Below are 25,034 nucleotides of genomic sequence, written 5' to 3' on the forward strand. Positions count from 1 at the left end.
AGTTGTAAAACACTGAAAACAAATTCATTCATAGTAGAATAGTGGTTATTTTAAAATAGTTTGTGAGTAGACACAAAATGAAAGGTAATATATAATATTATAGAAAAAATAATTGTTAATATTGTAGGGACAAAATGATATAAACCTCTTATGTAAGACATGAAAATTCTAAATCAGGAATGGTTATCTCCCATTAATAAAGGTATCTGTTTCGATTAAAGGAAACTAATGAAACAAATCCTTGGGTTATTAAAATGTAAAATATCAGGTTCTTTGTTGAAAAAATTAAACACATGTTTTTATATTCAAGAGAAGTAGACATAAAAATATGCCAAAAATGTATTGAGACCAAACATCCAAAATTAGAGAGATGAGATTCTTTGAGAAGATAATCAGCTTTCATTAAAGGAAACTCTGTAATATATTGTACAAAAGTAAGTCATTTTCATATCGAGGAAATATATTGTAAAGCACTTTCTTTGCTGACAAGATGGCTCAGGGATACTCAATACTGATGACCTAGGAAGTGAAAGGAAGAATTTATCTGCTAAATAACCAAGTGGAAATGAGTTCTTGAATGAGACTGAAAACAAGACCCTGCATTATTAAAAACAACTGACTTCCACTCTTGTGTTTCCTATCAATCATCATTTCCAATTTCTTTTCCATTCATTTTTTCCATTAGACTCTCAATTGATGCCAAGCTATGCATACATAAAGAACATCATTCTTATTCCAGAGAATTGCATTCAGGCACAACCAACAAGGGATACTTTTTGATTGTTTTTGAGATTCTTTTTTTAGTATTCATTGGGAGAGTGTCAAAATGGAACTTTTCTCCATTATACCACGGTTTCTCATAAACACTCTTCTCAAAGCCTGTTTCACATCCTTGTTCCTCAGGGTGTAGATAAATGGATTCAGCATGGGACTCACAAAAACGCAAAGCATGGCCACAATTTTCCCTTGTTCAACAGACTGCTGATTTGCTGGTCTCAGATACATGTAGAATAGGGACCCATAGAACATAGTGACAGCCGTCAGGTGGGAGCCACAGGTGGAGAAGGCTTTGCGCTGCCCTTCACTGGAACGAATCCTCATAATGGTGATGAAAATGAAAACATAAGAGACGACGATGATGAGTAGGGAACCTGTGAGGTTAATCCCTGCAGACACAAATAGGGACGTTTGCTTTATGTAAGTGTCAGAACATGTCAGCATTAAGAGGGGAGGGTCAGCACAGTAGAAATGGTGGATAGTGTTGGGTCCACACAAGGACAAGCGAGAGGTCAATATCACCGGCATTGTGCCCACCATAGAACCCCAGAGGGAGGGGAAAGTGACCAGGCAGATGCAAAGTGGCCTGGACCTTCTGCTGCTGTAATACAGGGGACCGCAGATCGCCATGTACCTGTCATAGGCCATGGCACCAAGCATGTAATATTCAGCAAGGAGCAGAGTCACAAAAACAAAACCTTGGATCAGACACCCCACGTAGGAAATAGTTTTCTTCTCAGATAGGAAATGAGCAAGCATCTGAGGAGAGACATTAGTGGAATAAAAAATATCCACTCATGCTAAATGGGTGAGGAAAAAGTACATGGGGGTTTGCAGCCCGAGAGTAATTCTGATTAATAAAATCAATCCAAAGTTCCCTGTCACGGTGACGAGATAAATCAGGAGAAACACCACAAAAAGGATGGGCTGCAGCTCTCGTCGGCTTGTCAGTCCCGGAAGAATGAAGTCAGTTGCCTCAGTGCCATTGCATTGGGGAACTTTTTCTATCTTCATATTCTCTAATAAAACAAGATAATTGTTCAGGTATAAAGAGAGAAATAAATTGCATGCAATCCAAGAGTAGACAAAATAAATGTACCCTAAAACACACTGGTTTTGAAAAGAGAGGTTAAATAGGTTACCATTTCCCTCAGAGATGGAGGACTGTCAAGAGATGCCTTCAGGCGGCTGGTGGTGCTGATGCAAGTGGACATTGTAGCGGGAAACATGTTTTGCAATTCACGCACCATGCTTTGCTGGCTGCTTTGCAACCCCCCCCCCCCTTAACTTGGCTAGCACACACAGAATCTGTCTCAGCTCACTGGTGTCCCTAAATAGGCTATGCAGTCAGAACCCCGATCCTCAAACACGGCTGCCACGCAGTGCGTCACGGCGTAAACTGTTGATCGGGGAATAGGGAGAATGGATGACTCTCTGTAGACTGGTTCCATCACTGTCAGCAGAGGCAAACCTTCTGTAATTGGAGCAGCATATAATTCTTGAGAGCCTACTGTGTGTTTATTCAGGTTCAGTTTCTACCTCATTTCTTACTTTCTGACAGCAGTGAACCTCTCCTGGTCCCTTGGAGTTCTGTCCCTCCCGTCTCCTTTGTTCTAAATCAACACCCGGTATCTGGATTGTTTCTTCACTTAATATGCCCTTTCCTCTTGGTAATCTCTTTTTATTGTACAGTGTCACAATTTATATCTCATACATATTTAATATTACTATTTCAATTTATCTCATACCTTTGACTTCACATCCTTAATCTAAACTACCAGGAGGTCTTGTTTTCTCCACCTTCAAAATATTGCACGTTGCATCTTAAAAGAGCTTGTCAGCATTTCCTCTGCTACCAGTTGGATCTAAGACAAAATTGTCTCTTGCCAAAGCTACTACAGTGATCTTCCTTCTTCCACACGTGAAATCCTCTATCTCCCAATGCAAGCCAGTGGTCTTTATAAACATAAATCACATCGTGTTCCTGACTTGGTGAAATGGTCCAAGATTTTCCATCACACTTGGGCCGAAATCTAAACTTTCTAAGAAACATCGCAGAGCCTAGAGGACTTAGTGATTCCGTCCCATCTACCTCTGCACACTCTTTGACCACTTTCTCTTCAGTCCTTCTTCTCCTGCCACGTTAACCTTATAACTGTTTCTTGAACATGCTGAGCACATTCCCACCTGAGGGCCTTTGCACATACTGTTCCCTCTGCTTAGAATGTTCTTCCCTCAGACCTTTGAGTGACTCATTTCATTACTTCATTTAGATCTCTCTTCTAATGACACCTCCTCTGAAAAGCATTGCCCAGCCATTTGTCTAAGTTAGCTTCATTCCAAATAGCTTGTGAATCATGCACCATGATCTGTTTTTCTCGTATCATTTATCAATTCTAAAATTATTATTTACACAAATAATTTATATTTTCATATTTTTTGTCTGTTGCCTCCATCAGAATTTATACACATGAGAGCAGGAAATTTATTTGTGCCATATCCCCAGACCTTTGGAACTTGGGCAGGTGCCTGAATCACAGGCGACACGCAGTATCCATTAGTTGAATGAATAAATCAATGAGGTAGATTTGCCAACTCACATCAGTTGATTTTTCATGGTATGTAGATTTCTTACCTCCCTAATGTTACTAGTGGAGATTGAGTTAGTACAAGACACTCCAGCTGCCATGTAAACAATGTACAGGAGGGAGCACCGTTGGGGGTTCATTTAATAACACAAGCTAGTGAAAATGGTGCCTGACCAAAACCTTGATAACTGACATTTATAACTTGCAGGTTAGACTGTTGGAAACAGGTGGAAATTTACTGGAGACTGAAAAAAATGAGTTACCTTTAATTACTACAGCAAATTTTGCAAGGCCAGGAGGACATAGAAAGTTCACACCTTTCAAAAATAACTGTTGCTTTATTAAATCATACATTCACAAATCTAACACTTAGATCCGTGGTTTTCAACTCTGGCTTCACATTAAGTTCAGGTGTGGGAGTTTTAAAAACATTGACATTTGGGTCCCAGGTGGGGCACACACGTTGGTACATTTTAACAAGCTTTCTACATCATTTTAATGCACAGCCAGGATGAAGCACTGAATGAGGTCATCGGAACAACGTGTTTAAACCAAAGAAAAGAGTTATTATCACATGGTTTTACCCTCTGATCAGTTACACCTTCCTCTTACGGTGGATTCTGAGGTATTGCGACAAAGTACCCTTCAGTATAGAACTTCCCGTCATTAATGTACACAAAATTTTTCTCCATTAGTTTGAAGAGGGAAATACCCTAGCCCCTAATTTTAGCTCTTATAGTACTCTGTTGTTTTAGGAAGCTTGAAAAGAGAGAATCTTTCTGAGAATCTCCATGATCTTATCTCAAAGTCTTCTTGCACTCAAGAAATGGAAGGAAAAGGAAGTAAACTTTCTCATTAAGGATCATGTCATTCTATTATTTATTACACATAGTCCAGGGTTTAATTTCTGGGATTCATATGGAGAAACACCAGTTGTGAAAGTAGATTTAGTATAGTTATATTTCAAGTTATAAGCTGAAGTGAGGGAGTGGAGAACAACTTGTGTCTCATCGTTCTCATTAAAATATTCAGAGTTTTAAAAACACTGGTGCAGATCATTTGTGTTGAATGGTGTCTGAGAATGTTTCAGTCCCATCTCACATAGCATAGCCCACAATGCCATGGACTTCCACTAGATGGATACCTTCCAAATTGTTAAGATACCTTCTTCATTCAGTGCTTCTCTCTCATTCCAAGTGGAAAGTGAGTGAGAAAATGAAAGGACTAAGGATATTCCAAAAGAAGGTGTTCATTAAATGTATAAGTCAAATAACAGAATTATTGAAAAGAGCTACAATTATGCTTACTGTAGGAAAGAACTAAAGATCTATCTTCAATGCAGGGGAAAGAAACCTAAAAATCTTTAAGCCCTATGCAATCTTTCCTGAGAACTTAGGCCAAATGGGATGGTTAAGTTGAAAGGTCAATAAAATCCATAAAAATGTTGGGAAAAGACACAAACATATTAGAGAAAACTGTATTCCCTTTGAACTAAGCATCGTAAACTTGTTTTGGTCATCCTGGATATAGCAACGCCATCACATTTCAGCACAAAAGTGAACTAGAAAAACCTAAGAGAAGCCCTTCGGTTGAAGAAGGAAAAATATTCACATTTACTTTTTTTTTTCTTTTCACTTTAACCTTACACTCATTTAGCGAAATCTCTTTAAACTTTTAATGATAAGTGTGGGAAATTATTAAAAGCATATGGAGTGGGAGTATATTTTCTTGTGCCAATCTCTAAGGCTCTAGAATTGGAGGAGAAATATGAGTAAAAAGGGAAGTATGATGTATGGACTTTCTGAATTCCAACAATTGGCTAAAGCTCACCGTGGAAGCCTACTCTAAATCTTTGCTGTATTGTGAAATGGATCTGTAACTAAGGCCAGGGATGCTGTGGCACAAGGCCTGCCTGACCTCCTAATATATCACAAGTCACCTGCTATCTTTGCCAGAAAGAGTCTGCAATCTGTCTGCCTATGATTTTGTCTTAATGTGGCAGTTCTTAGGGTCACTACTTATTCCATTTTTTGTTCAAAAGAGGAAATAATAAGAAATCAAACAATATTTCTTAGAATTATTGACTTTCAGAACTATCAGACTTACCTGTGGAGGGATAGTGATTTCTTAGCCTCCTCAAAGTTCCCCAAAGTAGAAGGATTTATAGCTGAATGGCTAACTTTGTGAGACTCATCCCTGAAGCATTCATCAAGAAGTCACCTTTGGGACATCATTGAAACTGACCCTGGAGGTGTTTTAATAGTCACATCTTAATGGATGGAATCCTAATTTATGGGTGAATCATTAGATGCACACAGTGTCTCTTGGTAAATGCAAAGACACATAGTACTGGTTTTGATATAGGGATCATCAAGTCTAGGGCAGATATAAAGTATTCCATTCTTTATAGTGAAAAGATCTTTGCCATGACTCTGCTCAGCATATCCTCAGCTGGAATAGTCTTTCCCTCTTCTGAATGCCCATGGGGGTTTTCTTTGCCTGTCTTATGGTACTTGACTCCTTTTATAAATCTATTTCTTTTACAGGATGGTAAGTGCTCTTAGGGCAGAATAAGTGTCATTTCATTTGATACCCCCTGTAGACATCGGTATAAAATTTTGGATGCCCAGTTAATATTTAGTGAATAAAGAATTCAATGTTATTGAATGAATAACTAAACAGTGATGCTAGGCAGAGGGTTGTGAATTAGCGGTCTTTCATGTAAACAGTAATTTATCTCATTTTCACTAGTAATCTAAGATCACTTCTCATGAATTAAATTCCAAGTTGCAGGGAATCAGTTTTTAGACTCTCATATCTAATTGAAATGTTAGTTTAAATGAAATTATTTTAAATAGATTTATTAGCATGGACCGCTTATACAAAGCTATGTTTAGTTTATGGTTCTTGATGTACATTATCTACCTTAATATTTTCTCTTTGTGTCTTATCTACATTAGTATTTGAAATCAGAGTAAAATCCTAGTACTTTTGGGCCAGGTTCATAGTAACACTATTATTATAAATAACCACAAAGATCATATAGTACTGTTATACCTTTCTTATGATTAAGCCAATCTTCCTCTTCTGAACTCCATCCACCATTAATGTGTGACACACACAAAAAATGTAGATTATGACAGAGAGAGAGAGTAAAGAGCCCAAAGCCTCAACTTTTGGCATACTAGTGAGTAGATAGAAAAAAGTAAAAGAAAATTTAAGGCCTTAGGAGACCTCTCTGAGATAGGTTGCTCCAATCTCCTTGCTGTAGGCTTTAGCTCTGAATCAGTTTGTTGGGTAGCCACAGTAAAGTAAAAGTAAGCATTTAAGCATTTGATAAAGTACATCTTACTTAAGCATTCCCACTTGGACTTGAGTTAATACCCCCACAGTTTCTTTAGTGTCCTTGTGGCATGGATCGTACCCAAATTTCCAAATTTCCAGCATATCCCTAACGTGGAATTATGAAAATAGCTAAAATTTGATGACTGGGACATGTGCACCAGTGAAGCTGAGTACTGCACAGCAGACTTCCCAGGCCAATTGTGAATGAATGTGAGGGGCAGACATCAGGGGGTCTGTAGTTCCCACAAGAACCAAAGTGCAGCTGGGTCAGCAGGGAAGATGAGCAGGCTGTGTCCAGCCAAGAGCAAGTAATGACCCCCAGCTGCACTCGCCATGGTGGCGACAGCAGCGCAAACACCACCATGCAGCTCAGAGAGAAGCACAAAGATTACGCACGCAGATCAAAGCCCCCCTTCCCCAGTGACGGGAGCCTCATTAAGTTATAAAAGGAGAAAAAGGATTACAACGTGGAGGACTGGGTGTCTGCCTAAAGAGAAAGATCAATCAAGAGAGTTATTTAAATTATTGACTGTTCTAAGTCCAAAGCCACTCTTTAAAAGAAAGCCACAGATCACAAATCCGTGTGATATGTAATTATATCTTGACATAAGGACCCAGGCAATATGCTAATTAAAGATATTTTGTCATTACATTGTTTCTGAAAAGACAGAAGAGAAACAAGCACAATATTTATTACCAGTTGCCATGAACATGCAAAGAATAAATAAAAGCATTTGTCAGATGGGCAAAAATCTTGCTAGTTAAAAAAAAATAAAACAAACTTATATGCACTCTTTATTTTTCATTCTGAAAAAATGTCTTTCTGCCTAGTTGGTTAATTGAGATGGGTGAATGTTCTACTATGATAATTTATCTCATATTTCATAACACTTAGTCCTAAAGTCATGCTACTGTCAAATCCTTCGTTGAGTATGTTGGTTAGAAGAAATACATTAAAAAATTGTGTTTTCTCACCTAAAGTGATACATTATGTTCATTATAAAAATTTGAATTTGCTCAACAAATCTATGATAATCGGTCCATTGTTGATGACCCTGCAAATATTTTTATAATCAACCTCAACATTATAAACTCTGTAGACATGCCTTTAGTAGCTGAAATTATTTCTGGATTTTCCTAAATTCAGATTGGATGAATAGAATTAGTTGTTTTTATGGAGGATTCACTGTAGAAAACATTCTTTGCAATCTTGTTTCCCCGCATCTCTGCTCAGCGGGATGGGGGTCCTGTGGAAGAGCAGAGCACTTACAGAGAATGTAAAAAGCCGCATTTCCACATGTTCTTCACATCAACTGCTTGTAGAGCGAACACATTTGCAACTCTCTTAGTATAACTGCTATCACTTCTTGAGCATTTACTAGATACCAGCCACCACCGTGCTAAGCATTTTAAATGCATATCTGTATTCACTACCAAGGAAAAACAAAGTTTATGTAACTCATTATATCCTGGTGATAGAGATATTATAATTTATTTCTTACTGATAAAAATCCTCTAGCTTGGAGACATTAAAAATTTTTTTCAAGGACACAGACAGAGAGAGGTTTCAAATCAAATATTATTCTCTTAGATATTTCTGGGCTGGCTCTGAAAACACGCCAAACCATATGGGTTCATTAAGATGTTTAGCGAGTAATTATATTTATGGGTAGCCATGTTTCAGACAGTTGTGAAAATGTATGAATATATAGATTTCTTATGGAGAAGACAGGGGTGGCCACTAAAAGCTATTACAGTTTCATAGTTTCCAGGCAAAAATGATTGCGTCTGGTACCAGGGTGATAGTGATGCAGGAGACAAAAAGTGGTAAGAGCCTATGAGTTTTTTCCTCACATCATGCACTTCCCATTCATAGCATTTCCCCAAAGTTGAAATGTTTATTAAAGAAAGTAATCAATAAAATTTTGTAAGATTTTAAGAAAAATGACCTATCAATACTTTTGTGTGTGTCTGTGTGTGTGTGTGTGTGTGTGAGGAAGATTGTCCCTGGGCTACAATCCTCCTCTTTTTGCTGAGGAAGATTGGTCCTGGCCTAACATCCATGCCCATCTCCCTCTACTTTACATGGGATGCTGCCACAGCATGGCTTGATGAGCAATGCACCCGTCTGCGCCCAGGATCCAAACCTGCAAACTCAAGGCCGCCGAAGCAGAGCGCGGAAATTTAACCACTATGCCACCGGGCCGGCCCCTATCAATACTTGCAAAGCATCATTGCCAGCTTTTCTCAAGTTCCTCTCTATTGCTGTAATTCCTTTCTCCTTCTCCTCCTCCTTCTTCATGTGGGGAATTTTGACTTGAGTTATTTAAAAAGTCATGGAGATGAGATAGTCTATGGGAGGGAGTGGGAATGAGAGCAGGAAATCTAGGAAGACTCAGGGATTTCTGGAATGCATAAGCAGATAAAAGAGGGTGCCAAATGTGATACAAAGGATGGAGGCGGAGGCTTCTAAATGACCTTGGAGGGGAAGGTCTTAGAGGAAACTTTGCATTCTTCTCGCTAAGCTCCCCACTTATCTACCTCAGTAGGGTGAATGGAGATTGGTGAAATTGTGGAAAGGATCATTGCAGCTGCCTGGTTTTTCAATACAAAGCATCTGCTTCTTCTTTGTGGGATTGATACACGGGTGTCAATCAGACACGCTGACTGGTCATGGCTCTGGAAAGGGAAAGAGGGAACAAAAGTTTTCCCACTGCTCTGCTTGTGTAGGTGACTTCAGTTCAGAGGAAAGAAACAGAAAAGTATGTCTAAGCCAGATTTTCAAATCCAAGTTTACCTTTGATAATGCTAGGAGTTTAAATATCTGACTCCTGTGTGTCGTCCTCAGTTGATTCAGGATCCAGATGATTCAATAGTCCCTTTAAGCTCCAACAATGGTGAACCCAGAAATATCCCCAAAATTTTATCAAAATAAATAATCATTATTACAATAATTATGATTATAGCTATTACTTCCACTGCAACACTTATTTAAAAACTACTATGTGCTGCTCTGGCCTGAGTCAGGAACTTGGAATAAAACAAAATTCTATGCAAACAGTTTAACTGAAGAGAATTTGAGGAAATGACAGAGAATACAAGCAAAGTTAAAGAAATCAGTCAACGCAGTTGAAGCACCTGGAGGCTAATTGCAGAAAGCAATTTCCACCCCTAGTCCTGAAATGGCTGGGCAGTGGCATATGTCGCCAGAGCCCAATGAGAGTTAGAACCAGGAAGAAAGTCCCTAGCCACCCCAACACACACCTCTGCAGGAGTTTTCCCTGGAAGTTTGCAGCCACTTGAGCACCTTCATTGTGAAGCTGAGAGAGAATGAGAAGGAAACTGAGCTACTTTGTTCTTTTCCTCCCACTTGTGACATCCTGGTGGTTTCTCCCATTGGTCAAACTCAGCTGAAAACTATACACCAAAGGAGCTCTACTGGTGAGACCCCTAAGGGTAAAACTCCAGGTGGACAGAGCAAGGTAGAGAAAAAAGACAATAGGTCTGGCTGGGGTAGGGTGACCAAGGAAGAATCATTAGCACATCCATGTTATCCACATATGTACAATATTCCTGTAGTTATGTATTATTATTCCTATTGAAAAATAGGAATTGAAAATATTTATTGAAAAATAAAGCACGAGACTCGGAATCTGTAAATAACAACTCCAAATTCAACAAAAGTTTATTTATCTTCTAATAGTCCTCTGGACTCCAAAACTTACTCCCTATACCATGCATTATTCTATCTTATATGTTGTAAACATGAGAACTTAATGATTCCCCCAAGTCAAAAAATGTTAAGACATTCAGGCGTAAATTGAAATAAATAATGAATCCCATTGCTATATCATTCTTCAGAGATTTGAGTCCCTGATGATACCCAGGAGTGGGCAAAAATCATGTTCTCAATGAGTTTACAATTTTCAATAGAATAAAAAGAGAGTGGTTGTTCATAGTCTGACTTTCTGCTAGAAATAATTAAACCATAGGGATTTGGTCCCTATGTGACAATGACATTACAAGTCTTCAGGTTCTTTATACCCATGTTCTCACTGGGAAATCACTCTTCTTTCACAGGTAGGATTAGGTATTTTTAAAATATATTTTGGAATCTGAAATAAATATTTTAATCAATAAAAATAAAATGAGCTGAAACATATTCTGATGAATTAGCAAATATCTTGAATTAAATTCTACTATTCTCTCAGAGTACAAGTATTTACAAATGCGCAGTGGAGCAGTACTTATCATGAAAGGGAACTAGACCAAAGAGAACATCATTCCATCAATAATTAGTGATTACCTCCACTTGGGAAAGCACTGTTCTAGGTGTCACTGAGGCTGTAGCTATAGATTAGATAAACTCCTTGTCCCCAAGGAGCTCACACTTTGATGTTGAGTCTTGTTTTAGACTAGACCTGCATTTTTCACCAAATTGTAATAGTAGCTACAACCTATTAAGTGCTCAATACATGTCAGACATATTTTAAAAGTTTTACTGGGATTAACTGCCACACGTGAAGGAAGTTGCTATTAATAACCAAATTTTACGCGTGAGGAAACTCAGGCAGAGAGAGATGAATGGCTTACCCAAGCCCCACAGCTAGGAATTAGAGGATGTTAGATTTCCAGCCAGGAAGTCTGGCTGCAGACCCCAGTAACTGTTACACTCTGCTGACTCTCAGGAGCTAACCATGCTTACTCTCTCTCGCTTCATGAAGAAAAATAAGGGAGTGGTATTAACTCTTTCCCAGTTAACAATGCTACTCTTTATAATTATACGCATCATATCATTTAGTGATCTGTACCCCCTTCATGGAGAACTGGTCACTTCTAGGTTTATAATCTTTATTAATTATTTAAAATTAATTCAAAATGCATTTCGTGAAGATGCCTTCTGGAAATTTCTTTTTCCACTGCCAATTGAACCACAACGATACGCCAAGGAGACGTGACACATGTTAAAGCTAAAGATCAATCTTCTAGACTCTTTGGGTGAATGGGTAGTGGCAGCAAACATCTACATGAGAGATTCTCAAGGTGAGGTTGAATGTCATGACTGTAAAGCCTCGGGTTTCCCAGAGCCACTTCTGTCCATATGCAAATACTTCTCGCTGAGGTCTCCTTGCTCAAATCGTGTAGGGTGTTGTGTTCTTTTTCTTTAAAGGAAAATTATTACCGTATAATTCTCAGTTAAATTATATGGGATGTTCATTGCTCACATTGCCTCATTTCTCCACAGTAAAAAAATAAGTGCTGATATTAATTATTTCTTGATGACTGTTTCAGTAAATAGATACTTATTAAAAATACCATCCCAGCACCAAAGAGAATATGTCTGTTATGACAATGATCTTACAAACATAAAAAAAAGAACACAAAATGATTTTATTGATTTAGGTGACTTGTCTTACATTTTTTTACCCTAGTCAATAAGTCCAAATCTCATGCACGGAACAGGAAAATGCAATAACCAAGGAATCTGGAGTGATGGATTTACAAAGTGCCTTACAAAGTAACCTGTTTCCATCCTTGGCATTGTAGCTATTAACGACAGTCAGTACAACGTTGTCCTACCTGGGTATGTGTTACTGAACGAAAATACAGAATTTTCCATGAGGGTCTTTGTGGTCACTTTTATTCTGCGGAAACATTGGGGGATGCACTTCGTGACGTCTTATGTACTGTCTCAGTTGTATGTGTACTATGATTATGATTTCAGTATGACCTTTTACATGTTGTAGAGAACTTGAATTCATTTTATAGAGTTTTTCTCAATTTTTGCAAGAATTAAAAAGTGGTAGAGTTACAACAAAATCATTATGATCTGGGGATATTTGTCAACCTTGTTTTCGTTATCATCTCCCGCCACACCAGGGAGCCCTTTAATACATTATTTTTCCCCTAATCGCCCCCAGTCCCAAACAATAACGTTGAATACCATTGATATATGTATGTACCTACAGCGGTCTATGTTTGTTGATCTCTCTCTCTCTCTTTCTATATATGGATAGATATATGGGTATATAACTTATGTATTGTAAAAATTTCTGTTTTCATACAAAAACACTAAGATTTTCTTTTGTGCCCCGTGAACCAATTTTTTCTCTTTGGGTAATAATATACAAAACAAAGGAGATCCTGAGCTGAGACCTAAGAGTTAAGGTAAAATTTGTTGCTATCATGGCCACCTGAGGTAGATTAGAGTGGGGAAAATGGACATATGTTTCGGGGAGAGGGAAGAGCTTGAGAATGATCTTGAGTTTACAGGGGTGGGTAGACAGATCCTAGTTTTACAAGAATATATGCCATACATCAGTTCCACTGCCCTAAGTCCATTCAGCTCAGATTGGTCTCAATGACAGATGCTTTAGATACCACATCAAAAGGTAGACTGAAAAACAAAAGATTACAATTTCAAAGGAAAACAACGTTTAAGGAAAGTGTTTGAGGAAATTATAATTGAATAAATATGATAAAGATGTGCAGAAAACATAAAGGCTTTTCAAATATGAAAACATTTGCAGAAAAGCATTTAAAAATATGACTGTCTTTACATGAAGGAACTCTATGTTAATTTAGATATTGAAAACATCAATCACATGCTTACTTATGTAACATGTATTTGCAAGTTTGAGAGAAGGGGAAGAAGTATTAGCTGACATGTTGAGGGTAATGGAGAAATGACAAAAGACAAATGCATTTTTATTTCCATTACTTTAGACCTCACTTGAAGCCAAGCAAACACAATGTTAAAGAAAAACTGCACAATAGTGACTGAGTTTATTCTCCTGGGACTGACAGATCGCGCTGAGTTGCGGCCTGGCCTCTTTGTGGTTTTCCTAGTCATCTACCTCATCACAGTGATCGGCAATGTGAGTATGATTTTTTTAATGAGAAGTGACCCAAAACTTCACACTCCAATGTACTTCTTCCTCAGTCACTTCTCCTTTGTAGATCTCTGTTATGCCACCAGTGTCACTCCTCAGATGCTGGTTAATTTTTTATCCAAAAGAAAAACCATTTCCTTCATTGGTTGCTTTATACAATTCCACTTTTTCATTGCCCTGGGGATCACAGATTGTTATATGCTCACAGTGATGGCTTATGATGGCTACATGGCCATCTGTAAACCCTTGCTGTATGGTAGCAAAATGTCCAGATGCATTTGCCTCTCTCTTGTTGCTACTCCTTACAGTTATGGCTTTGCAAATGGTCTGGCACAGACCATCCTGATGCTTCTTCTCTCCTTCTGTGGACCCAATGAAATCAACCACTTTTACTGTGCAGACCCTCCTCTCCTAGTCCTTGCCTGCTCAGATACTCATGTCAAAGAAACTGCCATGTTTGTAGTGGCTGGCTCCAACCTTACCTGTTCTCTCACCATCATCCTCATCTCCTACATTTTCATCTTCACAGCTATTCTGCATATGCGCTCTGCTGAGGGGAGACGCAAGGCCTTCTCCACCTGTGGGTCCCATCTGACGGCTGTCATCATCTTTTACGGGACATTGTTCTGCATGTATCTGAGGCCCCCTTCTGAGGCATCTGTGGAACAGGGGAAAATTGTAGCTGTTTTTTATATCTTCGTGAGTCCTATGTTAAACCCTTTTATCTATAGCTTGCGGAACAAAGATGTTAAAACAGCAATCACGTAAGTGATCCAAAAGACATTGTTTGCTAAATAAAGTAGGCATTTTGTTCACAGATATGTAATAAATCTATATTATTTGACCAATTAATGAACATTTTAAATTAACAAATCATTTTATTTTATTGAGTATTTTTGTCTTTTATAATTTGCATATGAGTCTTGGAAGAATGTGTCAAATTATTTACTAGTGTTTACCGTACCATCTCTTAGAATTAAAAAAAAAAATGCTGCATAGAAAGTGAAAGACCAGAAAGCATCATTATTGCTCTGTAAAGTCAATAAAGACCAGATGATTCCATCCATAACACCCATACTGGTTAAAATGTGTAAAAGACAGAATTACCAAATGATGCTATGACAAATATCATCCATTATATTTTTATAGTACTTAATGACTTCCAAATGATTTTCAATAAACTTGTCAACCATGTCAGGTGAATTTTTTTCCTTTTATGCAAACTGTATAGCAATGAAAAATCTATTGGTATCTCAGATTACTACTCTAAGAAATGTCGTTAGAATTCATAGGCTTTTCATGGAATGGCAAATTTCCTTTAGAAGATCTTTTTTTTTAACGATATGCATCCCCATCATAAAACTGGTTTTGTGGTTTCACCTGTTAATTTTTTATTATGGAGTGTTTCCAACATACAGCTAAAAATACAAAATTAAAGATCACTTATGTAAGCATAACTAATCATTATTAAGTTTTCACACAACACCAAGTCTGTTTCTGACATTTCAGATACGCAGATATTCTCAAATTGAGTCCTCCCTGCCTGATTCTGTTCATTTCTCCATTTCCTGCATTGAAGTGTCACATGAATTTTATGTTATTTATCCCTATGCAGAGTTTTACTGGTGTTTATGTATCCACAGAATTATATAACATTATTTTGCTAGATTTAAATCTTGATATAAATGAAATCACTCTATGTGTCCTTCTGCAATTTATTTTATTTTTCATTAAATATTGTTTGATTTATCCATGCTGATTCGTGTAGCAGCATTTTTCACTGATGTCTTCTATGCTGATATATAAATGTGCCACAATAGATCTTATCCACTCTGCTATTGATGGATGAATACATTTTTCCTTTTTCTTGATAATATGAAAATCCAGCAATACACTCTCTTGCAAACTTTTGAATATGTACCAGTTCAAGAATTCTTCTCGAATATATACCTAGGATGGTAAAGTCTGGGTCATAAGCTATGAACATCTTTAAATTTAGTTGATATTGCTAAATCCCTCTACCAATTTGTTCTCCCGCCAACGCAGTGTGAGAGTGCCCTTGATTCTACAATCTTGTCAGCGTAGTATATTGTCAGACATTTAAAATGTTTTCCAATCTGTTGGGTGCAAAATGGATTCTTATTTCTTGTTGAAGTTTTTGGATCATCATTACAAATGAAGTGAAGTATTTTTAAATGCTTTGATGCTATTTGAAGATTCCTCTTTTTTTTGTTCGGGTGTATGTCCATATTCTTTGTCCACTTTTCAACTGAGTTAGTTTATCTTTATTTCCTACATTTGTAATAGATCCTTATATATTCTGTACTAGGTACTAATATTTTAATGATATATGAAATGCATATGTCTTCAATCTGTTTGTAGCTTGTATTTCATTTTTGTGCATGATGTATTTATTTGGTGGTTGGTGCAGAAGTTTTTCATTTTAATGTAGTTCAAATTTATTAATCTTCTCTTTATCATTCTGCATTATATGTCTTCTCTAAACAATTCTTTCCTATTATAAAGATATTATCTTATATTTTCTTTCAGTACTTTGTTTTGCTTTTGTATATTTTCTTTATTTTTCTTGGTATTATAAATGTTGCAAAACAGACTAATCCTACTTTTTAATGAAAATAATCAATTTTTCATGGTTTGAATTTTCTCTACCTTTCTCATTAAATTTTTAATATAAATTCTGTCATCTATCAAGTTTTCATCTGGAGTGAAAGAGAGTCAACAATTAGAGGTGTATTCTTATTTGGTTGGGATTGTCACCAATGTCACATTTTAATGACACAGGATTTTAAGGTGCATGTAAGATTAAGACTGGTGGCTAGTACTTGTGAAGTCTCAATTTTATGAGACAATCTTTGCCATCATTATTTCCTTGACTTTTTCCCTCCCCTCACCTTTACCTCGACACAAACACATACACACACACACAACCACCACCACTAACATCAACAGCAATGGTGCATGGATGACATAGGATGGATAAAGCGATGCTGCAGCTTACCAGACTAAAAGAAGATGGAGATTATAACAGTGATCTGAAGACAACTGTCTTTTAGGTTCAGCAGTTTATCTTCAGGCTTGAACTACACGTTAGATAATTTTCTCCTTGGAGAGGGAATAAGCTGTTTAAGCCGTTACCCTAGAAAAGCAGCACTCCTCTTGTAGCCAGAGATTTGAGCGCTGTTTCCTGACAAAAGTCAGAGAGAGACACACCTGATCCCTTATTTCTCCCACCTGTTTCATTAGAATCTTCAGCGATTATGGTCTAGTCATGTAAAACAATACACAATTTTCCTTATTACCAAAATTGCATGATCATTTTAGCAGAAAAATCAGGTAAGCAAAGAGAGACAAAAATGAAAACTGAGTCAACTGTAAGTTCATCTTTCAAAGATATTCCCTATTAATATTTTGGTGCTTTGTCTTCCAGCCAATTTTCCTCTTATGTGTATAAACATAAAAATTTCATTTCACAACATTGGTATCCTATAATAGCTAAACTTAGTTTTTGCTCAAAAATAGACTCCGATTTGATTTTTAATGACTAGATTACTTAATTGAAATTTATTATAATATCTTTAACCAGCATCCTATCAATAGACACTTAAGAGTTTGGAAAATTTTCAATATTATAAATAAGGTTACATGGAAGGTCTTCTTTGGTTCATCATGAATTGGACAAGGTCCCATTGTTCTCAGACATCAGTGGAGAAGGACAAGTCGGACCTGATTCCAATCACCTTGTGACGGCCTTTTCCCCAGTTAAGGACTCTTGAATCACAAATATCTCCATAATTTCCAGCATAGTAGTTAGGGCTCTGCATACCATTATCTCTGTCTCCTCAAACAGCCCAACAGCTTCACCAGCTCCTGTGGCCCCAGAAAAACCACAGTGACACCAGGGACCTCTGCTACAGCAACCGGTTTGTCTAGAAATCACTCCAACCTGGAAGGAAGAGAATAAAGCCCCTTTTGTCTTCCTCTGTTTTATGTTTTCTGTGTGACATGAGCTCTGCCATTTATACTTGTATGACTTTCCAGGGCTGCTGTAACAAAATGCCACAAAGTGGGTGACTTAAAACAAAAGAAATTCATTCTCTCCGAGTTCTGAAGCCTAGAAATCTGATATCAAAGTATCAGCAGGCCCTTCCTTGACTCCCCCAGCTTGCGGTGGTGGCCGCTAATCATCGGTGTTCATTGGCTGCAGCTGAATCAGTCCAATCTCTGCCTCTGTCATGAAATGCTGTTTCCTCTCCAACCAGTCATATTGGATTAGAGTCCACACTAATGACCTCATCTTAACTTGATCACATCTGCAAAGACCCTATTTCCAAATAAGGTCACATTCATAGGTTCCAGGGATTAGAACATCAGCATATCTTTTGGGAGACACAATTCAACCCATAGCAATAGCCTTGCTCCAAGTCAGGAGAGGAGGGTTTGAGTGTGGGAGGCCATACATTTATGAGGTGGTTGCAAAACCTAGAACCCCCTGCCTCAGCCAGAGTCTCGTGTGTGTGTGTGGTGGTGCATCTTGCAATTCCCAAGTCAGTAGCCGTGTAAGCCTTTCATTTTTTTATCTTAATATATTTTATTTAACCCAACATCTCCCAAGAATTATTATCTCAACATGTAGTTAATATGTAATTATCACTGAGGTATTATACATTCATGTTTTTATATAAAATCCTTGAAACCCATAGTGTATTTTACATTTACAGCACATCTCAATTTAGACTAGCTACATTTTAAATTCTCAATGGTGACATGTAGCTAGAGGCTACCAGATAGGAAAATATGGTTTAAAAAAATAGATTTTATTTCTTATAACGGTTTACAGTTATAGGTTTACAGAAAAATTAAGTGGAAATTATAGAGAGTTCCTATATATCCCCTCATCCCTCCCAGCATAGTTTTCCTATTATTAGCATCTCATTAGTAATCTATATAACTTATATAACATTATTACTGTAACATTATTAACAACAAATTATTAACTTGAGTGTGGTACATTTGTTATAATTCCTGAACCAGTCCAGATACATTATAATTAATGAAAGTCCATAGTTCGAATTAGGGTCACTCTTTGTGTTGTACATTCTATGGGTTTTGACAAATGCATAGTAATATGTATCCGCCATTACAGAATCATATAGAACTATGGTTTCACTGCCCTAAAATCCCCTTTGCTCAAGGGCCATAGAGGTGTGTGTGACCTTTGTAATAGTCATAGATGTTTCTGGTGATGGTGAATACAGGGGTTCCTTCCAGCTAGTATCCTCTGCTTTAGGGTGAGGAAAGGGAGGAATTTCTCACAACAGCATTAATAATGGAGGAAACCAATGTTGAGGGTGCAGAAGTGGATCATCACAACATATTGATCCCGGAATGAGCATGGTTAAAAGAACTGAGGAAAAGGAAAGGAGGTCAATTTTTAGAAAATCAAAAATGCAACTTTATTTCTGCATTGATCTTGAGTTACTGATTTGGAATCCTATAAATTCAGCATGACTTTTGCTTCCCCAGGCAGGGCCTCATGGGCTTGTGGTGTTTCTGCACTCATGATTGGTGTGCAGCCCTGCATGGGTCACACATAGAATGTCCTGTGGCTGCCCTGGGCCTTGGGTGTGTGAGGCTGTCCCTCCCTATCTTGCACTTTGGAGGCTGTGATGCTAGAATGTTCTTGTCTGAGCCCTGAGTGACATGGGCCCTTTCTGACACTTGCACCTTACACCTGACATTGCCTCCTCTGATGCAGTTCATTTGCATCACTGCAAATGATGTTCATGCAAATGACTTGTTGACTCAGGCTTGGGACCCAATCTGGCCAAGAGCAGATGGTCCCTGGAACCTTGTTATCATTGGACACGGATGAAATCATAGTGCTTAGGGCTGCCAAATAAAGGAAATGTGCATACCTCACTAAGACTCTATACACTCGTCCTTGGAGATTACATCCTGTGAGAGATGCATAAACACAGTCTCCTCCTTTCTTCCTTTTCAGGCACCTGAGAATGGCATCAAAGTAGACATGGTTTCATGTCTCCCCATCCCACACAGCCTTACCTGTGGAAATTTGTACAGTTCCAGCAGTGTTCCAATCTAGGCAGAAATTGCACATGTTGTTTCAGTAAGGACTGCTAGAGACTTGCTCTCTCTCCTACAGGTGTAATTTGGGTTGTCTTTGCCCAGCCCTGAGACCCAAATGAGGGAACTCTCCAGTGTCTTCTGTTCAGTGTGCAGGACATTATGGAGATCAACTCCCAGAGATATGTTGGGTAAAAGATGGGGGTTTCTGTTGATTTCCTCAATGGCAAAAACCAAGGCCAGAACATACTGATAGTTCTTGTACTGAAACCTGCTGAGAGGGATGGGGCTCCTTAGGGAAAAGACTCAAACCACAATTATCTTCAAATCCAATGCAACCACTTAATTAAGGAAGAATGCCCAGCCAACTCATTCCATCTGTGGCAACAGCTCTCTTGAAGCCTTAGAATTTATATCTAAATCAAGTAACATCACCTTGGCTCTGGAATATCCTTACTGAATTCCACACACATGGAGAAAAGTGATTAAGTTTATGAGAAAAGTTTAATGAATGGAAAAGCAGATCACATTCAGAGTGCATTTTGTAAATGTTTCTTTGGTTCAGGATCCAAAATGCTTGTTCATTTGAACACATCATCAAATGCTTCAGAGGACAGCAATAATAACAACATGAGATTGGAGGTAGCCCTGGGGAGGAAGAGTAATTACAACTGAATGTTCTGGGACAAGCAGAGAAGCTCGGCGTCTGTGGGCTGAGAATGGTGCAGCAGAAGGCTGGCAATCAAACTGCCTAAACTTCTGCCCCATGAAACTCGTGTATCTGCCACCATCAACAACCAGGGAGCTAGGAAGGGCTTCAGAGCTCCGATGAAGAAGGAATCACCATAAGGCAGAAACATCCGGGAGAAGTTTGAAGGAGTTAAAACTGCAAACACTTAGGAGTCTAAGAGACACAGCCTTGTACAGTTTAAAAATTGAAAATGTGATTACCAAAACTGACTCAAATAGAAAATAAAGAGAGAACATTTTACAAATGTGTCCACGTGGTTTCAAGAGAACATCTGAGAAAAAAATTTCCAAATATCCACCAGGCCTGGAAGAATTTACATGGGGCATTGCCTGCACGCCAACTTGCCCAGGAACAAGGTCTCCTGAGCTGGTGTGAATGGAGAGCAGAGGGCGAAAAGAAAAGCATTCAGCCTCTCGTCCTGCAATGAGAACAAGCTCTCCCTCCAGCATCCAGGTGCCTGAAGCTGCGGGGACCCATGAGTTGAGCTTGACTTCTGCCCCCAGGAGATTCACCCCAGACCTTCCCTGACAACACACGTGTCATTATAAATAACATGTCAATACATTTGAACATTTAGATGAAATTCACAAATTGCCAAGAAAATGAAAGTTACCAAAACTGTCTCAAGAAGAAATGAGAAATCTGAATAGTCCCATATCTAAAGAAGAAACTGAATCCATAGTGTAAAACATTCCCACATTTCATCATGGCTAACACCTCTGCTGGCAAATTCCACCAAACATTCAGGAGAGAAATAATACACATTGAGTCTAGCTCTTCCACAGAACAGGAAAATGGGAAAAACTTCTTGATTCATTTTATGAGAATAGCTTAACTTTGCTACAAAAATCTTACAAGGTCATTACAGGAAAGGAAATTTACAAGCCTCTTTTTCTCTGGAACTAAACTCATGTATTCCTAAAAAAAAATTAACCTTCCAAATCCAGCTATATTTTTGAAGTAGGCCACATCATGTCCAAATTTGCTTTATGCATTGCAATTCAGTGTGCTACTTCCTGAAAAGGAGAAATAATACTCTGGGTTACTGCGCTTATTATGTATTATATATATCATGTATAATCTGCTATAAATAGAACTGGTCATGTTCTGTTTGCTGGCCTGGGTGATGTTAACACATGTGTACACTTTTTGATAACTTATCAATCTTTACACTTGGATTTGTGCTCTATTCTGATTGTATGTCATATTTCAACAAATATGTTTATTAAAAAGAGAAAATGAAAGCACAACAACGAATGAAAACCATAACAGTTATCCAATTGAGAAGTGCCCAAAGGACTAACCAGAAAGTTTGGGGAAAACAAACCGAAACAAACCTAACAAGTTAAAATGCAGAGTTATTTAGAGTCAATACAAACTGGAAATTTACCTTATTGAAGGTGAAATTGTAGAGATATACACATATGCATGTGAGTATTCTATCATGATTACATACATGTATACGATATACATAGGTACATGCATTATATATATTTATGAGTGTTTGTGGACACACATGCACATATGCGTCTCTCTCTATATATAACTTATAGGGGTTATATATATATGTGTGTGTGTGTGTATTTACACATATACATATGGCTGCTCTGGAGAGGGAGGGAGGGACAGATGTTTACTGACCACCTACAAGGTTTCTCAAACTTAATTTTTCCAACATTTGAAATGTCATTTTTTTAAACTTAATGTATGTTTCAATATTACATTTGTATTTTAATGTGTTATACCAGTATAATCTCAGCATTTTTAATTTGTTCATTAATGGCAGAATTCTCCAGCCTGTATGCATTCTCTTGATGCTGTGATGTAATAGGCTGGGCGCTGACAGCCTCCCTTTGGTATTCCAGAGGTTGTGTGAAACCTCAAGTTTGTGGTCTCTCTCTGGCCTGCGGATTTGGACCAAGTTTCTGCACGTGCTCACTAGCTGTCCTCCAAAATTCACTCTAACCACCACTGTTGGGAGCATACACAGGGAAGAAGCCCTAGGGTGGAGGCATGTGTATGTGAGGCACGCAGAGCACTGGGGGTGCCTAAAGGCCAGCTGGGGAGATCCATGGGTGAGGCATAGCCCACAAGTCATGGGAGACTTCTTGATGGAGTGCTCAGTGCAGTTACAGGATCCACATCCTTTAAAGCCCTCTACGAGTACCTATCTGCCAATGCCTCCAAACTCTTCAACCCATCCAGACTCATATTTTTGTGCTCCAACAGAGGGCTGGAACTTCTCTTCTTGAAACCTGGACTTCCACAAAGGCCCTCTCCTCTGTGTGTCATGATCTAAGACAGTGTTTTCAGGGGTTTCCATGCAGCAGCTGAAAGGAGCTTGAGCTGGTTCATGGGCCACTGCAGGGTCCAGAGCTGGGACAGATGTCTGTCTGCCTATTACCAGATGCATGGCTGGGTGAGACTCCCTCTGGGTCCCTTGGCATATGGTGCTGGATCCCACTTCTCCCACAAAGGCACTTTTGTCTATGGATGGATGCCAAAGCATTGTTAGTGCAGGAGTAGAAAAACAGGAGGTGTCGTATTCCACCATGATGCTGATATCACTCTCCTTCTTTGAATTACAGAGATTCAAATTTGACTCAGTTTTTCAAGAGCCTGCTCTTTGCCTACAATTCTCTACAACCTCAGACCCTCCCAGACCCACTCTATGAAGGACATAGAAAGAATGTTCTCAGATCTACTTACAAGGGCCAGGCAAATAAAAACCAACAAATTCGTTCTGGTCATTCTGCTTGGAACAGAGGGCAGTGGATGTCTCATACATTCTGGTTTGGAAGCAAGACTTCTTGTTCTCTGTGGATGAATAAACAACAAGAAAAGAGAGCTTGTGGTAGGTAAATACATGCTTGATTCATCTGAAAAGCTCATCTCCTCCCCTTCAACTTGAAGGTTAGTGTAGGGAGAGAGCGCGGGTAGTTTCCACTGTTCACCTTCTCCTTTAATATTCAGAACAGAGAATCAGTTTTATTTTGGGTGGCAATTCAACAAACTAAAAGATAAAATTCCTAACCCCTCTTGCAGATAAGAGTGACCAGACCAAATTCAGACCAATGATGTGTGAGAAGAAGTATGGAGTGGGGGTTTGTGGAGGCTGCACAGATGGAACTGACATAGATGGGAGGTTCAGCATTAGACACATGTGACACCAATCCACAGGTGTCATAGGTATTATCTCATACACACCTGACGATGATCCTAGAAAGCTGTTTTTAGCACCATCCCCATTGTGCAGGTTGGGAGACTGGGGAGATCTTGAGAGGCACAGTGGCTTTTCCAGGACACAGAACTGGTAGGATAAAAGAGGTGTGACTTCAGCTCTGTCTCCTCAAAGCTGGCCACTGGTTCCACTCCCAAGGAGCTGTGGGGAGTGTGGTGATGGATATTTGTGTACAGTGATGGAGATGACATGGGCAAGGAGGGAGAGCAGCCTACAGCCTAGCGGGGGCTTTGGGTGGGTCTGATTGAAGGAAGGGGCCAAGTAATAGAACCTTGAAGAAGTGACCTCACTTCCTTGGTGACAGCCCCCAACAGAACTTAGAACTCTGGTTACCAGGCACCCACACTGTAACCACAGCCTCCTGTCCAGTTCATTTGAGTGGAGACACTTGACACAGCAGGATGTTCTCGTGTTGTCCCGTGACATTCCGAGGCTGTGGCCCCCGGAAAGGCAAGAATGAGAGCATGTTAAGTCGCTTTAGACATTGGCTCAGCCCTCACCTCGAATGTCTGTGGCCTTTTGGCAGGAGGAACCATCAGGTAACAGCGTAGCACAGGGCAGGCCACTCTACGTCAGGCCACAACTGTGATCCCAAATGGACAGCCCCACACCCCTTGACCCTCATTGTGTGTGTGTGTGTGTGTGTGTGTGTGTGTGTGCGTGTGGGAGGTGGAGTTAGAGAAGGTAGTATGAGGAGAAACCACCCTGAGCAGGAGCAGGTAGCTAAATGGTGGGAGATCTGGTGGTGTGTCATGTTCATACTGAAGATCTTGGCTGCAGGAGAGGAAGGTGAGTGCTGGGGACCAAGCTCTTCTACCCACATGTGAATCCCAGGCCGTCGATGTGTCATCACATTCCTTCCCTGATGGAGACTATGCAGATGCCCCTCTGTGCCTGAACTGTGGTGGGGTTTCCCTCTGTGGCAAAGTCCAGGCAGGACCCTGATGCCTCCTGGCCTGACTTCTGGGCACTGTCACTGCAGAGCTGCACCCAAGTGATGGTTGAGGAGCTGGTAGATGGTTTCCAGTTCGCCATCTCCCTGGAGAGGACACAGGTGCACCAGCCCATCAATGAAGAGGGCTTGTCTGAGGTGAGTGTGGGTGCAGAGGGGTCTTCATACCCAGGACTCTGAGATGACCAAGGCACTACTAGAATGCAGACTCAAATCTGAGTCTCCCCTAGAACCCCCCAGGGTTTTCTCATTAGAGTGCTCCACAGTCCCACTCCCAAAGGAATCTGGACCCCCACTCCTTCCCACCAGCTACACAGGAGGGTAGAAAGTCACCTCAATCCTCCCACTGGTTCACCATGATATCACTGAGTGTTTGTACCTC

General features: G+C 39.2%; 1 protein-coding gene and 1 pseudogene across 1 annotated transcript; one reads left to right on the forward strand and one right to left on the reverse strand.

Annotated features, from left to right (window-relative positions):
• Positions 1-742: 742 nt before the first annotated feature.
• On the reverse strand, positions 743-1,791 carry LOC131402345 (olfactory receptor 5M5-like; annotated as a pseudogene).
• Positions 1,792-12,198: 10,407 nt separating this feature from the next.
• On the forward strand, positions 12,199-14,556 carry LOC131402365 (olfactory receptor 5M5-like). Its single transcript, XM_058537171.1, has 2 exons — positions 12,199-12,294; positions 13,437-14,556. Exon 2 carries the CDS (start codon positions 13,463-13,465, stop codon positions 14,369-14,371), a length of 909 nt encoding a protein of 302 aa, XP_058393154.1. The 5' UTR covers positions 12,199-12,294; positions 13,437-13,462; the 3' UTR covers positions 14,372-14,556.
• The last annotated feature ends 10,478 nt before the right edge of the window (positions 14,557-25,034 follow it).

Source organism: Diceros bicornis, unplaced genomic scaffold, assembly GCF_020826845.1.
Source record: "Diceros bicornis minor isolate mBicDic1 unplaced genomic scaffold, mDicBic1.mat.cur d_74_multi, whole genome shotgun sequence".
Lineage (NCBI taxonomy): Eukaryota > Metazoa > Chordata > Mammalia > Perissodactyla > Rhinocerotidae > Diceros > Diceros bicornis.